Source organism: Rutilus rutilus, assembly GCF_951802725.1.
Source record: "Rutilus rutilus genome assembly, chromosome: 7".
In the NCBI taxonomy this organism is placed as follows: Eukaryota; Metazoa; Chordata; class Actinopteri; order Cypriniformes; family Leuciscidae; genus Rutilus; species Rutilus rutilus.
Window position 1 is genome coordinate 36,560,149 of NC_140221.1, and position 18,019 is coordinate 36,578,167.

At 37.0% G+C, this 18,019-nt stretch overlaps 1 protein-coding gene across 1 annotated transcript in view; it reads right to left on the bottom strand.

Moving 5' to 3' along the window:
• Nucleotides 1-15,300, bottom strand: part of cds2 (CDP-diacylglycerol synthase (phosphatidate cytidylyltransferase) 2) — an 18,717-nt gene extending 3,417 nt beyond the window's left edge. Inside the window, exons 1-12 of the mRNA XM_084414209.1 lie at nt 15,142-15,300; nt 10,759-10,898; nt 9,283-9,379; nt 7,445-7,542; nt 6,202-6,341; nt 5,185-5,243; nt 4,048-4,130; nt 3,799-3,886; nt 3,399-3,467; nt 1,364-1,516; nt 912-1,031; nt 600-703 (exon numbers count right to left, since the gene is read on the bottom strand). Coding sequence (XP_084270335.1) covers nt 600-703; nt 912-1,031; nt 1,364-1,516; nt 3,399-3,467; nt 3,799-3,886; nt 4,048-4,130; nt 5,185-5,243; nt 6,202-6,341; nt 7,445-7,542; nt 9,283-9,379; nt 10,759-10,898; nt 15,142-15,207 — 1,217 coding nt within the window. The 5' untranslated portion in view covers nt 15,208-15,300. The remainder of the gene's footprint in view (nt 1-599; nt 704-911; nt 1,032-1,363; nt 1,517-3,398; nt 3,468-3,798; nt 3,887-4,047; nt 4,131-5,184; nt 5,244-6,201; nt 6,342-7,444; nt 7,543-9,282; nt 9,380-10,758; nt 10,899-15,141) is intronic.
• Between the last annotated feature and the right edge of the window lie 2,719 nt (nt 15,301-18,019).

Genomic DNA, 18,019 nt, shown 5'->3' on the forward strand with positions numbered 1-18,019 from the left:
CCATTAATGAAACTAACTAAAACTAAACTTAAATTTAAAGCAAAATTGAAAACGATATTAAAATAAAAACTAATTTAAAAAGAAAAACTATAATAACTTTGGTTCAGACTGATTGGTGGAATTTTCTGTATAGCATCATGGGTAATGTAGTTTTTTCACCTTGAATTCAGCTGTTAAACACTATTATTTTAAAAATAAGTTAAAAAGCATATACCATTGATTAAAATAAATGCTGTTCTTTTGAACTTTCTATTTATTAAACAATCTTAAAAATGTAATACTTCCCTCAAAAATATTAAGCAGCACAACTACTTTCAACACTGATAATAAGAAATGTTTCTTGAGCAGCAAATCAGCATATTAGAATGATTTCTGAAGGATCATGTGACTCTGAAGACTGTAATTGAGTAATGAGGCTGGAAATTCAGCTTTGCCATCACAGGAATAAATTACATTTTAAAATATATAAAAAAATAAAAAGCAATTATTGAAATTGTAATAATATTTGATGTTTTTATGCATTGATGAGCACAAGAGACTTGTTTAAAAGAAAAAACCCAATGTTTTTAATGGTAGTGTATATATAATAACCGTCCTACCTGATAAAGCTGGCGATGTAAACATTTACAAATGTGGCCATGAGGTACTGACAGTCGAAGCGGTCCATGATTCCTCCATGACCAGGAATGGTGTTTGCAAAGTCCTGCAGAGAAGGACAACACAGAGAAGGTAAGACCAGAGTGTCGAACACATGACAGGAAACGGTTCAGGTAGTCTGATCTACACTGTATCTCATCTAAATGGGCCTTTCCATTTAAGATGCCATGTAGTGAAGAAAGCTGTAGTTAATCGTTTTAAGACTGAACCAGTTTCAGATCTGTATGATCTGTGGGTGGACAAATTACACCTACCTTGATTTTGAAGGCCCTTTTGAAGCCGCTGGCAAAAAAGCCTCCAAAAGGTCCCATGATGGAGGCAAAGCTAGACAGGGCGATGCTGTGGATTTGGAAAGGGTACAGCTTTACTGTGGTCTAAGAAGAAAATGGGAGAGAGATGGAAATGTGTTAGACACTGACTTTACTTGTATGCATTTTCAAAATAAGTAACACTTGAAGGATTTGAGTTGCTTTTGCTTAAAACATTGTGTTTTTGTGGTCCAGAGAATAGTGAAGCAGAGCTGTGACAGGATCACAGTGAGTGGAGAGTCAGCAGATGGCTGTGTCTGAGCAACGAGAAACGAGAAAAACGAGAGAGAGAGAGAGAGAGAGAGAGAGAGAGAGAGAGAAGGAGAGGACAGACCAAATAAGAGACATGAGGAGTAAGTGTCTAACAGATTGTGTACTTGTGAGTGTGTGTGTTTTACCCAGCCCGTGATGGACTGAAGAACAGTCGGCAGGCCGTAGCTCTGAAGCTGGAAGAGTTCAGATGGCTCACAGTCCACTGTGAATCTGTTGGAGTCGTTGTTAAACTCAACCGGGCACACAAAGTAGCTGTAACCTGCCATCACATACGACAGCTGGAGAAGGGGAGAAAGGTGTTCGTTATTTTTCAGATGCATCTCATTAACGTCTTAAAGGTGCAGTATGTTATTTGTCAAAATCGTTTCTGAATATTGTTAATAGAGATGCACCGATTGATCGGCTGGTGACCGGAATTGGCCGATTTTCACGTGATCGGCCATGACCGGCGACCGGCCGGTCAGTCTGACAAATGCCGATTTTATGCCGGTCAAATGCACTCGGGCGCCGCATGATTAACCTTTTGAGAGGTACGGTCTCATATATGGGTTTTTAATTTCTGTGCCCATGAGAGTAACGTTACGGTGCCACATTTAGAATGTTCAGTGACGTCGTATAACTGGTAACTGCCAGATTCAAACTGTGCTTTCGCGCGTTGGCTGGCGCTGAGCCAGAGTCGGACGCGTTCAGCGCTGTCATATATCACAACTAAGCAGTGTTTACTCTATTCTTCTCAGTTCAACGGCCACTTTCTTGCATTTATTTCGGGAGAAACTGACGAATTCGCGTGCTGTAAATCCGACTGACAGGACATTGCGGCACCCATCTCATGTTATAGATCAAGATTATTTATAAAGGTTTTTAAACAACCAAACACACTCACTTACACGTATTTGAGAATCGGAATATCAGATAGGCTAGTTGATGACATGGTAAGCAAGTTTGTTATATTATAATATTTTGAATAAAAAAGGAAAAGCGAAATAAAAGCGACACATCTATCATACAGTATTGTTGTGGCTGCGGTGTATCGCGTGACGCGTCCCCATGGAAACATTAAAGGGAATGTTCGCCTTGAATCACTCTGGGAGTGGGGGTGTCAGTTAGAATATTTTAAACTTACGCATGAAAGGGTTAAAGAAAAGATCGAAAATAAATATTTGTGTGTGCTGAAAAGTGGTTAGAAAAAAATTTAATCGGAATCGGCTAAAATCGGTATCGGCAGGTCAAACTCAATGAAAAATCGGAAATCGGAATCGGCCTAGAAAATTGTAATCGGTGCATCTCTAATTGTTAATATTTGAAATCAACCCAAACAAACACACCACCTCTCTTCATTGCTCCCCCTTCAATCCTAACCACCCTGCTCTGAGTCTGTCTCGAGGCGAGTGCACTGACAAGGACGCAAAACAGTAAACACTGCATTCTCTAGCAGTCATCAGCCTGCACAACTCTCACTAGCAGGCCTCTGTTACACACGCAATGCAAGAGTGGATGTCTGTACCGTAGCAGAAGCGCAACAAAACAATGCTTCAAGAAAAATAAAGTGAATGTGATGAACAAACGACAAGCAAATTTTTTTTAACATACATAGCATACACAAGAGTAAATATAAACAAGGGTTTGTTTGTTGCCAACAGCACAGCAGCTCCAGACAAACAATGACACTCAAACCCAGTGTTACTCACGTATTCCGCTAATCAAAGAAACCGTCTGTTTTCAAGCCTTCCAGCTTAGCTCTCTTCAGAGCTGAAAAGCTTTTCTAATGTTAACATGGGTCCTAAAGCTCTTTCCTGATAATAACCCTTCATTTTTCAGTGATATTCTTAAGAGCTTTTCTCTTTTGTAATGTCTCTCAGCCATCTCTTACTACAGTCTTCAAATCTCCCTCTTGCCCGTTCTCTCTCCTCCACTGTCATACGCCCCCTAATGCTGATTGGCTACACGTTGTTTGTTGTGTCGGTCCGACCAACTTTCAAACAGTGTTTTTCAAATATTGCTTACCCCACCTTTAAGTACAAAGGTAAAGGAGGAACTTCATCAGCCTATTCCAAGGTATCAATAAAGGGAATTTTCATTCTTACATCTCCAAAGTTTCCAAATCTACATAAAACATTCACTAAAGACCAGAAGAAGAACAGGAAGAGGGTTATTACTCACTAGGATTCCAAAAACAATAGTAGCGAAGAAGCCACCGATAAACCCCTCCCACGTCTTCTTGGGAGACAACTGCAAAGATACATCAGCATTAAGAGAACTGTACTAACAATAAATGCACATTGCACAGAAGCCACAGAAAGTATTTAAGCCACACTCATAAATGCATGAATGTTACTGCATTAGACAAAAATACAAATAAATAAAAGCAACTGGTATTTCAAGCAAAACATTCCAGAAAAATAAGTTTGTTGGTTTTTACATAATAAAACTGCACATATGCTGTTCAACCTTAAGTGTTTGGTTAAGTATTATACAGCCATTTTATTATTATTAAGACGTAATGAATATTTGATTTTTAAATAATATGGGATAATTAATTTGGGATGTCAAAAACACAAACCTTGATGAGAGGGGTGCGACCGAAAAAGAAGCCAAACATATAAGCCATGATGTCATTACAGATAACACAGGAGATGGGAACAATGAACCTGCGCACATAGAAACAGATTACTTTATACAAACAGATCACCTACACCAGAAAATCAACTGTACTGTTTCCAATATTCTAGGATGTCATAGGATTTTAAAGTTTAAATTTGTAAAATGGTGTTTGATAGTGGTAGTGGTAAAACAGGAGGCATCATCTTACCAGATCATCCCCTCAAACAGGTTATGAATGATTAAGTGGGACTGAGTCACCACAATCAGCAGGGTCACATGAGTCCAACCGAACTGGGGAGAGAGAAAGACAGGATGAATAGCTCTATTCACGTCAAATCTGGGACAAAAGGCAGTTCTATAACAAGGAAAAGATAGGAAACGTGTAGGGTCTGTGGTCACGAATAATATCAGCAAACATATCATGCAGGCTGACATGCATGACGAATACATATGTAGCCTATGTAAATATGCAAGCAAGTGAATGCAAAAAAAAGTACACTGAATTTCCTCTAAGGGTGCTTTCACACCTGAGCGTTTGTTTCGGAATCTGGTATGTTTTCTCCCTTGGTTCGGTTCGTTTAGGCATATGTGAACACGGCAATCGCGCTCAGATCCGCACCAAAACAATCGGACCGATTGCAAATTAACTCTGGGGCGGTTCGCTTGAGATGTGAAAGCAATCCGACCCAACGGACCAACAAACCAAATGGTATTATAATTCATAACGTAAATGTGCTATATAAACAGCATTAGTGTCTGATTCTATGAGTGAGCACATTAGTTGTCACAGTTGAAAACTAAAAGAGCACCTCTTCATCTTAAAATGTTGTGTAATTGCGCTTCTCTGTGCAAGAATGCTGTCCCGATAAAGCCTTGATTCCTGCTCTATCTGCATTATAACATTCATATAGTGTTTGCGTGCATCTTGACAGCGCTGGGAGATCCAGAGAGAGCGTGTTTGAATTTGCTGTGGTATTAATACGAATGTAGTATATCATTTACCAGCGGGAATGGCGGCTACATTCGTATAGTGTTTGCGTGTGTCTCGACAGTTGCAGATAAAACCACATTAAGCTCATGAAGCGAGCTTGTCAATCATCTTGACAGATGAAGCAGAGGAAACTCTGACTAATAAGAGGACAGTTGTATTTGCATGTGACTTGCACAAGCACATTTTGGTACGCTTTGAAAGATTGTCTTATGAAAGCGAACACAACCAAGAAGAAAATGCAACATTGTAACAAATTAAGTCTGGTTAACGATCTAGGTGTGAAAACGCCCTAAGGAAGTCTAAGGAGTCGAACCTGTAAAACAGACTTAATGCCACATCAACACACTCACTCACCATGTAGAACTGCAGACGATAGTGTTTTTTCACCAGGCTCAGAACAAACATGCAGAACCCTGGACAAGAAACAGACATCTGTTAAAACAGACAGTTCCACTAATGCCATCACCACATGTCTATTTTTAGCCAGTCACACTGTTACTAATTATGCCCTGTTTGAAAGGACGCAGCTAGTATAAAACCAACCGCGCTAAAAAGGCCATCTGAAACTACATAAATTAAGAATCTGAAGTACATGGAAGGTTTATACATTTTGTAACACTCTGTACAAATTGATAAAAGGAACTTTGATTATTTGGCTTACTTTTGGACCATTTATGGCAAGCTAAGACATGATTTGTCTCAAGCAAGAGTGAGCACAGTTCAGCTATTACAAATGAATACAGCACATTATGTATTCATTTGTACTGGGCATTATGCAATACATGCAATACAAGCAATACATAAAAGTAACTGAAGTGATGTTCCACAAGGAGATCAGGTCTATTTATGAATAAGCAGTTTTAGAAGGTGATTTTCCATCCATTTTTTTCTAGCCTAAATTCAATTTAATTATTCACAATTTGTACTTTTTTTCCTGCTTCAATAAGCATTGTTTGATTGTCTGTTTAAATTGTTATTTTTAACAAAACATTTTTGTATATAAAAAAAAAAAAAGCATTATGTTGCTTTTAGCTCAGGAGGAAATCTGGTGTCTTGTAAGAGAAAATGAGCGAGGGGTGCACAGACAGGCAGAGAGCCTAACCACATCCTGGATGACATGAACTTCATACCTATGAAAAAAACGAAAAAAAACAAACGCTCCAAAAAACGTAAGTAAATCACCACGTCTGCATTCGAACTGGTAATATAAAGCATGTCTGCATCTGACTTTGCCTTCAGCACTCTGTGTGGAAAGGTTGAGAAGTAACTGTGATAACTATTAGTTCTAAAAGTTTCCAAAGGCCTTTAAGCCTCCAGAAACACCAATGATGAAATGAAGTACCGTGTTTGTGCAACAGAAAAGGTTCTGACCTGTGAGGTACAGGGCGAATGAAATGAAGCGATGGTATTTGCTGAGGATGCGTAGAGGCTCCTCCCTCTGCACCAGACTGAAGAAATAATCCGTCACCGTTTCCCCATAGAAGAAGTAGTTCACACACAACAGGAAGTACCTGACAAAAACCGTTACAATCTGCAGTTAGGCATCATTATCATTACGACAAATGCCTTTCACATGCAATCATTAAATCAAAGTGTTTCTAATGCTTGTGAAAGCAATTATAATGTGCCCATTTGATAGCAATAGAAGATGAAGGAAATGGTCAGAGTTTAGCTGATCATCAGCTGACTAGGATTGTGACCACATGGAAGAACGATGTGTTAGGCTACACACAGCAGGACTAATGTAGAGAAATGGTTCTACTCATATCTGATTTGCCAGATAACTAATCTACAAAACCTTAAAACAAGTTAAAAGAAAAGTTCACCAGTCTTTGAAACAGGAAGAATCACACAAATGTCATACTTCACCCCAAAATAGAAATAAGAAAGATATTTTGCATAAAGGAATTAAAGACTAGGTTTAGGTGTTTTTTTGTTTGTTTGTTTTTTGCATAGCATCGCATCCCTTCTTACATTTTCAGTAATCCAATGTAATAAAATGAATTATAAAGCTATTTAAACTGTAAAAGTAAATCCTTGGTTTAAACCTCAACTTGAGGGTGAGTAAATGATGACAGAATTTTCATTCTTGGGTGAACTATCCCTTTAAAACTGACATTTTGCATCAAGTGAATGACAGTTGTGCCAGATTTAAAAAATGTTTCAACCCAACACAACCCTGCATTTTGCAACTTTTAAAGGCGTTCGGTGGGATTTTCACATTAATAAAACATGGTGAATCTTTCCTGCAACATTTGAAACAAACTAGACTAAAGTTTAAATGCGGCCTACATCAGAGTGAATTTCTCATACCTCTATACAGCTGGTGATAGCATGTATAGCTGGATGAATAAACAAGCGCAGTGGTTACTAATTCAACACAAAAAAATGAAAGAAGTTATAAGACATCAAGACAGAGCCATAATATGATAAGAAGAAAGTGATGATGATGCCCTCTAATTACAGGCCGTGCGCAGTGGGAGAGACAGAGAGAGAGAGAGAGAGAGAGAGAGAGAGAGAGAGAGATAATGAGAACAGGGAGAGAGGGAGAGACAATGAAGTGTGAAAATGAAGGTGGCAGGTGTGTGTCGCAGGTGTGTGTCGCAGGTCTCACCAGCTTAGTGTTCTGAACCAGGGCAGGTGGTAAGAGTGATACACACTGTAACCAATTGTGATGATCTCCTGGAAGCACTTAATCTGAACGCACATCACCTGTGGAAGACACAGAGGACAAGAATAAAAAAATACTCGAGTGTCTACTGTCTAGCTGTTTTTGAAAGCAAGAATGCATCCTGTGTGTGTGTGTGTATATAAGGCTTTAATTGGCAGTAAATAAAGCTTGTTGTAAATATGATATACAGGCCCATATAATTTATTAGCCATTATTAAAAATGAAACATCATCATTCATATGCATTGTCTGTTAAATTTGGATAATTAATTGTGCATAATCTTTTCCACCTATTTTTGGATTTTAGATTATGTTGCACCAACTAGAGCTAGTATAGTGGTATTTATAATATTTATTTATTTAGTTTATAATTTAACATTTTTTATATTTTCACTTGCTTATGTTTTAAAGTTTTTCATCTAATATGTATATTTTATTTGATAAATATATAAAAATGTATATTTAATAATAATAATAATAATAATAATAATAATAACAAGAATAAATATAGCCTATATTTAAATGGTAAGAAAAGATTTATTCAAGAGTACTTGCTTGCTTAAAACTGAGGTCCCAACTATTCGGCTTTGTAAAGTACACACCTAAAAATGAATAATTATTCATATTTCATATTATTGATTCAAATGTTGTGAAGCCTAAATGCATCACAACATTGATTTGACATTGAAAAAGAACTATTGATTTGAGTCTGTACATGATAGTATAGATTTTAATAGGTAGCAGCTATAGACCTTATGTAGCCCCGCCCCTTTTCAGCGATGCGCTCGTTGTCTTTTGACTTCCGGTCTGTATTTTCACAGCGATTTTGCGTGTTTATTAATGAACGGCTCGTTTTAAAATCTTCCCGGTCGACTGACATTTGCGAAGTCATCTGCTTTAAACATTACAGTCCTCATGATAACTTTCGTTAACTTGGCATTAAGTAAATCCACTTCAAAAGCTAAATTACTCCTGGACAGCAATGCCATAGAAATATACAGAGCGACCGCAAAAAAGACAATATTCTAAAGATGGCGGCGGCCTCGTTTCTCTGGCGCATAAGGTCTATAACATAAAAAATCATATCGGCTATCTGTAACAGCCAGATCGTGAATCAAAGTGGACATTTATTATTCAGAGAGGCCTCATAAGCACATCTGCAGGCCTGATTCAACAGCTCAGAAGAGTAATAATGTTTAATAATGTTAACCAAATAATCAACATCAATGCTCATGTCATGTGCACAAAAACACCAAAGAGACAATATCTCAACATTAATTGGTTTATGATTCTCCTATGAAACATTATCAGTGGTTGTAACTAGATTTTTCCATAACCTGGAATCTAGCAGTCTCCATTATTTCCCATAAGTGTCATCAACTCTAGAAGACCATGACTCCAGAAAATTGATTGGTGATTTTAGAAATTACCAGCACAATTTTCTTAAGATATTCCCTATAATGTATTATAAATGTCTCTCTGTTTGCATATGCACCATAGACTTCATTTATTCTTAGCAATTTGTCTGTGTCATGCTTATTAGGTTTGTTATCATACTAATGAAAGTGTAAATGCAACCAATACACAAAATAGATTTGACTGTAGGCAGGAGGCAGTTGAGCCTAGACACAAATTAGCCATGTGAAAATAAACACCAAACATTGATGCTGCATTTGGAAGATTCAAAACTAGCTGTTTTTGCTAAAAAAAATATGGCATCTGAGCAGTCTTAAGTGCCCATGTCCCTTGGTATCTACAACAACAGGTAGAGAAGATACTCACAATCATCATCAGCACTATCGGACCCAAATAAATAATGAAAAAGAAGAAGGAGATCATAGCCAGAGTTAGGATGCCCCTCACCCACCAGTTCCTCCATCTGCAAGCGAGACAAACACATTAGCGCAAAGCATATTGGATGGAAATATAATCTTCCTAATGCAAGGACTAAAAGCTCTGGTGGCCTTTTGGTTGATTGAATCATCTGGTGTTCACAACAACATACCAATAATCCGCTCTGAAGTAAGACACTTTTTATATTACATGACATGCAAATGCATTGTAATTTACTAAAGACTCATGTTAATTTTAGGGCTGCAACAACTAATCGATAATAATCGATTATGAAAATCGTTGTCAACGAATGTCATCTAAAGTCATCTAAAGCATGGGAGCATTTTACATTAAATGCAGCAAATAAGATTGTAACCTGCAAGTTATGCAAAGCTGAGCTTGTGTGGCATGGAAGTACCACAGTGATGCACGAACACATGAAGAGGAAACACGTTGGTGTCACGGATGAAGGTGAAACATCAGCACGCTAAGCAAAAACTGTATATCCTCATTATATGAAGATGTGAAAATGGTATAGTCTAGTTTAATTCAATGCTATCGTGTAAACAGCTTTGTTTACTAACTTCGGGACAGTCACACTAGATCTATTTTGTCTCGAGCATCAGGTTGCGTAATCAGTTCGCTCGAAACATAAGTGACGGATTAAAATAGCGCTACCGCAGAAATAGGTTAAATTAAATGGTGTTTACAAAGTGAAGCATTAAATATAAAAGGCAGTTAATAACAGCAGCAGTAAAAGATTGTTTTTTTAGTCACTGTAGTCAGTGGTTTTCAGCGAATGCTTGTGCACTAATGCATAATTTTTCCTGTCCTTTTAATCAAGCCTGTTAGCTTGCTGCGTACCTCCATTCCACTCTCTTTTTATAGCATTTGTCTACTATTAAGTTTTAATTGTTTTTCAAACGCGATCTACTGCGGCTCTACTACGTTCACATGCTTGTTTTCAGTCTTTCTATACTTAATTTATCAATATATCCTTATAATTCATTTAATTTTAAATAAAATTGTAATTAATTATATATTTTAGATGTTTTTGGTTTATATCTTCACATCTGAACAACATGTCTGTGTAAATTTGTTTTAACAAAATTTGTTATTATTACAACAAACATTAATATGTTGTGGCTTTAATTACTGATATAAGTGTTGCCACTATGTCAAAATTAAAGATTATATTAGTAAAACTCAATGTGTGGCTTTTGCACTTTTTAAAGTGCACTTTTACACATAAATACCCTGATGTAGGGTTATAATAAACAAAAACAAAAAATCAAATTACATTTTTTTAAAAACTTTTTATCCGATTAATCGAAAAAATAATCGTCCGATTAATCGATTATCAAAATAATCGTTAGTTGCAGCCCTAGTTAATTTTATTTCAATTGTTGATTTAGAGACGTTTACCGTGAGGAAAGGCCTGAGAGGGCTTTGTTGAGAACTTCTGGTGTGTCATCGGCAGAAACAGGAACCTCAGGAACCCCAGAATCTGATTTGGTCTCATTATCTGAGGCTCCATCTCTCTCCTTGCCCTCGGTCTCAGAACCCTGGAAATGGTTGGAGAGAAAACAAAAACAAATAAAGAACAGATGAATTCATTATTTGTTCATTAGCAAAGACTCTCGCAGTACCATTCAAAAATTTGTGGTCAGTAAGATTTTTAATATTTTTATTTTGCAAGGATGCAACTGGTCAAAAGTGACAGTAAAGAATGTTACACTGTTAAAATCTCCATTTCAAATAAATATTCTTCTGAACTTTCTAGTATTCATCAAAGAATCAAAATCTATCACTGTCTTCACAAAAAATATTATGCAGCACGTCCGTTTGCAACAATAAGAACGTTTTAATACTAAGAAATGTTTCTTGAGCAGCAAATCATCATATTAGAATGATTTCTGAAGGATCATGTGACACTGAAGACTGGAGTAATGATGCTGAAAATTCAGCTTTGCCATCACAGGAATAAATTCTAAATATGCTATATAAAAATTCTCAATACTACAGTTTTTACTATATTTTTGTTAAAATAAATGCAGCCTCTGTGAGCATAAAATACTTATTTCAAAATCATTTACAAAACCTATTGACCGACCCCAAACGCTTGAACTGTAGTTTATGAAGCACACAGGATGCGCTCATACTCTCGTCGATGGATCTTGCTGTGTTTTTTTTTTTTTTTGGGATCATGATGTGCAAACAACTTTTGTAATGCCCTCAGTTTTATTGGGCCATTCACCCAATAAAACTGAGGCCATTTCAAAAGTTGTTTGAAAGCATGAATTAAAGATAAACACAGACCACACTTAATGTTTAGGCTATATAAGGCAGCATCTGTATCTAACAGGCCTGCGTGCACAATGACAAATTACCTGCCTTCATCACCATAGAAACAGGGTGTCATCATCAGATGGGGCAGCACCAGTTGCTCGAGCGGTTACGATTGTTCCAGAAACCTCTTTTTCTCTGCCTGACATAAATAATTTGGATCTGGTTGCGAAGAGCACCCTAAAGCTAACAGACACATACATATACGGCTGACACTCAACTGACAGCAAGAGCTACAGAAGGATCCAGGGTTTCCATGGAGATGGGCTACATCCTGATATTCAGGATGCCAGAGTTAAAAATACCCTCCCTCTTTCCGCCCACCTCCTCCTCTTAACCATCCTCCCACCGTCTGCAAATAACTCATCAAGAACTGAGGACATCCCACTCTTCCTAAGAGAGACATTTTCAGTCTTCCTGCCAGATCGGGCCCTTGCTCAACGCAGAGTATGAGCAACACTTCGAAGAAATTGGCGGACAGCAGTCTCAGCCATCTGGAAATGTGGAATTCCCTGACAAACACAACATCAATGACAATCTTCAAAAGAGATGACTGATGTAAGCGTGTGTTAAATGCATCACAATCATTCAAAACATAATGTGTGACGGTATCAAACCAGCTTTTCACTATCTCCGACATTGGATATGAATCATAATTATGATTGTTGCATTTTGCCCCTAGTGGCAGCTGCACTGAACTTTTTAAATCGGCCGCAAAGCAGCCGATAACCTCTGTATATTCGCAGCGGTAAAATTAATGTATGAATACATCCACACAAAACAAATGCCGCATAATCAACATAAATAATTACTTAACAAATATAAAGTAATTATTTATAACAACCACACATTTACTTACAGTTTGGGATGTAGCTGTTATCAGATACAACACACAGCTCACAGGCATATGCAAATGTATTTGCCCATGTGACGTCACAAATCCAATACAATATTCAAACAATATCAAAACAATATTTATTGTTTCTAAAGCTTGTCTAGCCACGAAAGTTCTTTCCCAACTGTTAATGTTCACTTAAGACATAACCACTGTCTTTACATTCCATGAACATGAATACTCGGACAAGTCATGCATTTTGACATATCTGAGAGGCGCCTTTCTGCGCGCACGCTACGAGTGAGTATAAGACAGCGCGAGTCCCGGTTTTCTGCAGCTTATTGCGCTTAATAACTCTTTTTAATGTACAAGCAACGTTTTGAAGTAGCCTATTAAAATCATTCAGATATCGCAAGCCATAGAGATATGCATATCGCGATATGTTTATTTGTGATATTTTGATATGTAGTGCAGCCCTAGTAAAAAGGCAGCTTAACTTCCTTGTACAATATAACACCAGGACATCCTTCTAATTTCAGCGGCATTCTTGTTTAACAGGTGCACAGCCACAGAACATTCCCTAAGCAAACAATTTACATTAGAATGGGCCGCACTAAAGAGCTCAGTGATTTTTAACGTGACACTGTCATAGTAAACCACTAGTAAAATGATTCGGCCTGCTGTGGAAGAATTTGACTACTGTGCACAAATACCAAATCTGAACCCAACAGATGAATTGGAATGGCAACTGACAAAAGAGAAGCTGTTGCAGCAGCAAATTAACTATTAACAGGCATGGTTTTGAAATGAAATATTAATCGAGACAAGCACACATGGGTGAGTTGTCCCCATTTCTGACCATGTAGTAGGCTATACTTCATCCTGAACTCAACAGGGACACAGTGGCTTTCTCTATTTCATTACAATGGCATAGTTTAGTCTAATGTAATAAATTCAGCAGGCCTCTCTCACCTCTCACATGAATTCTTACAATTCTTGAACTCTCACAGCAACACAAATACATATCTGTGTAATATCCTGGGAAATGGGTTAAAAAAATCAATGCAACAAAAAAACAACATTTTGATTGGATGCACAAGTGTGTGTGACCGACCATATCATAATTATTTTTGATATGACCAATATTAAATCATGATATGGTCAGTTATGATTGATTAATCATAATACTTTATACAAAGGGATAGTTTTTTATTCTTTTTTTTATCCATACAACTGTTTGGTCATCACCAACATTCTTTAAAATATCTTTCTTTTGTGTTCCACAGAAGATAAGAAAGTCATAGAGGTTTGGAACAACGTCGGTGAGTAAATGATTAAATAATTTTCATTTGTAGGGAAGATATCCTTTTGAAATGAAATGCAAGTCTGAGAAGCCCAAAAATATGTAATGTTAGATTATGGAAGCAAAATTGGTTGCAAACTTTCATGCTGTCTTCAAAAACAAATACACAGACAAAAATATATGGTTATAGATTTGCCTGACTGCTGATATACAAATGCAGGCAGCGCAAGGTTTAATTTGCATGATCCAGTATCTTAGTCTCAGTGCTCCAAAATTAATCTATTAATTTTAGCATGATAGAGACCCGGTCACTAACCTAGCAAGCCGTTATAATTACACACGCTTAGGTTTTTCTTTCAACTCCAACAACCACCGTGTTGCCAGCCCTAAAGATAGAATGGGCTGTTGTGCTCATTTCATCTTTTAAAATAAAAGTATTACAGAAATACAACAGGAGGAAGTTATATGGCGAACCACACAAACCCAGTGACAAAAGAAACTATTGACCAATGATACAGATAAAGCCAGTTTAGTTTACCCCAGAATTCCTTAGATTGTAGTTCTTTCAATAACATTATCTCATCCTACAGACAAAACCTGCCCTTCAATACTCAATACAAAAAAATACACAGGAGCACAAATTAGCAAAGTATCCACAATTAACTATTAACTTAGTATTAGTAACTCAGATGAGTCTTCTTTATAAACTGTGATCTGGCTGTAATGGTTGAGCCCATGCCTACAGGTCAAGGACTTTTGACACATGAATGTTGACTCACCCATCTGCCCACGTCTCTCTCATGCTCCATGTTTTCTACCTTAAAATGTCCACACAGTATGAAGATCAGCCCATGCACTCCAGATATCCTCTATCTCTGCTGAAAGAAAAGCTTATCCAGAAGAGTTTAACCTCCCTGTCCTACAGTGAACAGTGCAGGGATTGTTCATGCCACTTAACTTCATTTCAGCAACATAGCACTGCAAGAAACACACTGGGGCCTGATATAGGTGATGTGTTTTGTTTTGGGACACAAGCAGGAAACCTCGAGACCCCTGAAGATGCTTAGATTATCTACACGAGCTCTAACCTGCTATATTACACACAGACTCGTCAACGCTAGAAGTAAAAAAAAAACAAATTATTTATCAAACCAGCACATTAAAGGTTGCTTTCGTGCTGTGACATGACACTTGCACGGGGGATCCAGAAACATAACGAGAAAGCGTTTTTTTCTCCTTTTTCCATGTATGACAGCATATAGCTCATATGATAGCCATTACAACACACATCTCTCCACATCAGTCTCTTTATTTGGTAACTTACCTTATCCTCCGAGTGTTGATGCTGCAGCTCTTTTTCCGTCGCTCCTCGGTGCCGTAAGTCTGTCATGGTGGGCTCGGTTTGTTGAAAATAAAGGCCCGATGAAGTAGCAATCTTCGGGGGTTGATGTTCGTTTTCAATGATTGTTATTGGGACTGGAGAAGGCGCGACTGCGCATGCGTGAGCCAAAGGGAGAGTGTGGAGGATCGCCCTCTAGTGGCCAGTGTTGGGAAAACATGCAGATAAATGATGGATGGACGATGCACATTTATGGATATTATTTTTTGCAGATTTTTGGATTGTAATCAATTTATTTAGATTTGTAAAGTAAAATATTAATTCTTATTTCGAAGTGAAAAGTTATTATGCAAAGTAATAATTATTATAATTCAAGGAGTTATTATTTCATTCGAATATACATTTCACACATCTTTATTAGTCACCATAACCTACAGGTTAACTCAGCAGAATTAATAGTCTACTATACCTCACTTCAATTATAAATATAGACCGATTTTTATATAGCCTAATAAGTTGGCCTTTCAGATTAATCTCTTTTTACGTTAACTGATGTGTCTGTCATTATTCAGTTATTCAACTAAACTGTCAAAATGCATTAATTTCTATATACTGTTTGATGTAGTATTTTACATTAATTGAAGCTTTTTTAAAGAAATAATTTATTTATAAAAATGAGATCTGGTTTATTGTGTATACAGTATTTATATTTTTTACCCAAGTAGTGGGGCAAGATGTCTCCTTTTCATTATTTATTTATTTATTTATTTATGTGTTTGTTTGTTTGTTTGTTTATTGCAAAAACATTAGGTATTGTTTCCATTTATTTATCTAATATTGTACATGTAAATTATATCTAATATATACAACCAGTTAAATACACAGCTTGTAATTTAAGTTACAATTGCTGTTTAATTGCTGTAGATGTGAAGCTCTTTTAAGAGAGGGAAACGACTTAATTTACCTTTAGTTTTCATTAAAGTTTCGACTCACATCACAAGAATCAAGTATTTCTCAGGTTTTTTTCACTGCCCTCCTCAGTTCTGTATGACAGAGACACTGCCATCTACCGGACGTGTGTGTAAACGACATCTACAGGATCCTTACCTGCTTGTTTAAGTGGCGAGGGATTGAAGTCACACTTCTTTCATGATGTACTACTAGTACTAATGTAAGTATCATGCCACGAGCATCTTCTATTTGTAACATATGACAGTTGTCAGTAAGTTTTAGTAAGTTTCTTTCTTCTGTTGAGCACAAAAGAAGATATATTAAAGAATGTTGTTAATCGTTGATGGCATCCTTAGCATTGGTTTGGCTACCGTCTGGTTACCAGCATTCTTTAAAATATCTTCTCTTGTGTTCAACAGAAGAAATAACGTCATAGCCTACAGGTTTGGAACAACTTGAGGGTGAGTGAGTAAGTAGGCTAATGACAGAATTTTCATTTTTGGGTGAACTATCCATTTAAAGCTGCACTCAGTTGTTTTTTCTCTGGAATGTTTTACCCCTGAAGAAGTGAGTGCTTAAAAATATTGTAATATTGTAATGTTGAAAACACACTTAGCTGTGAGTTTCTAGTGATCCTGAAGACATTGATTAGCTTGCTCAGGTGTGTCTGATCGGTGTTGGAGCTAAACTCTGCAGGACAGCGGCCCTCCAGGACTGAGTCTGAGGAACCCTGATATAAAGAAATGTCTCCAGAGGCTCGGGGCGATTTGTAGTCCAAACCTGCCCGTGATGCTTAAGACACTTAACGTTAAGAGTGTCCAGGGACTACGGGTGGAAATTAGCTCTTGAGCTAAAACCTGGTACTATGCATCTCTCCCCTTGAGGTTAATGTTTATTGTTTATTGTACAATAAATAAATAAAATATTTGTATTTTATTTTTCTAGTGTCAGGTAACTTATTCATCTTCTCCCTTTTAACTTTGATGTTATTGTATTGATTATCTTTGAATTTGATTATGTAATTGGCTTTATACATTTACCTGACTAATAATAAATTGTTACATTTATTCTGATTTACTCTGAAATGATTAACTCTAGTAGATCACGTTAAGTCCATAACGCCACAATTCTACGATCAGGTTAGTAAAAGGATTGAAATTCAGCTTAGGTGGAGCAGAGCACACCGACTGAAATTTCAGAGATCCGACTAACACATCGGCATAGTCAATGTAGAACTGTGAGGCTAATAATGGGTTTTCCGTTTAGAACAACAGAGTGTTGTTAGACCAATCTAAGCCTCAACCTCTAATTATTGTATAGCATTACTCTAACTTAGTGTACGTGGGAAATTACGGCACGCTAATACAAAGTTACCTTTAGAAGTTAAGTTGGTCAGCTTGGTTCTATGGTAATGGTTGTGGCCTCTGGTTATATATAATCTTACTTTAATTAAGTGTGTTTGGATCTATGGGGACTAAATAATATATTATAGAATGAGCAAAGTGGAGTGCGGCCATCTAGGATATTAGTCAATCGCCTCTGTCTAATGACCGAGACTGACGAGCTTGTGGTTATGAGATCGTATAGCCTACTTGGCCAGAGTGGAATCCAGATGAACCAGTGTAATTTCAATAAAGAGTTAAATAGAATAATCAAACATTCACCTAAATTTAATGATTAACAAACCTTCAATTAAACCTTTTTCATTTTTGGAGTCAGATGAAACAAAGAGGCAATTAAATGACTTTACCACGCTGAAAGACAGTAACGCGCAGAAACCTTCACCTGCTTATTGGAAATTGTCGTTGGACCAATTGAGCAGGTCTTACAATATACACTCAATTGTGATGAGACTAACATAAACGAAACATAAACGAAAATAGCTGAGCGCACCTTCATTTCATTTCACTTA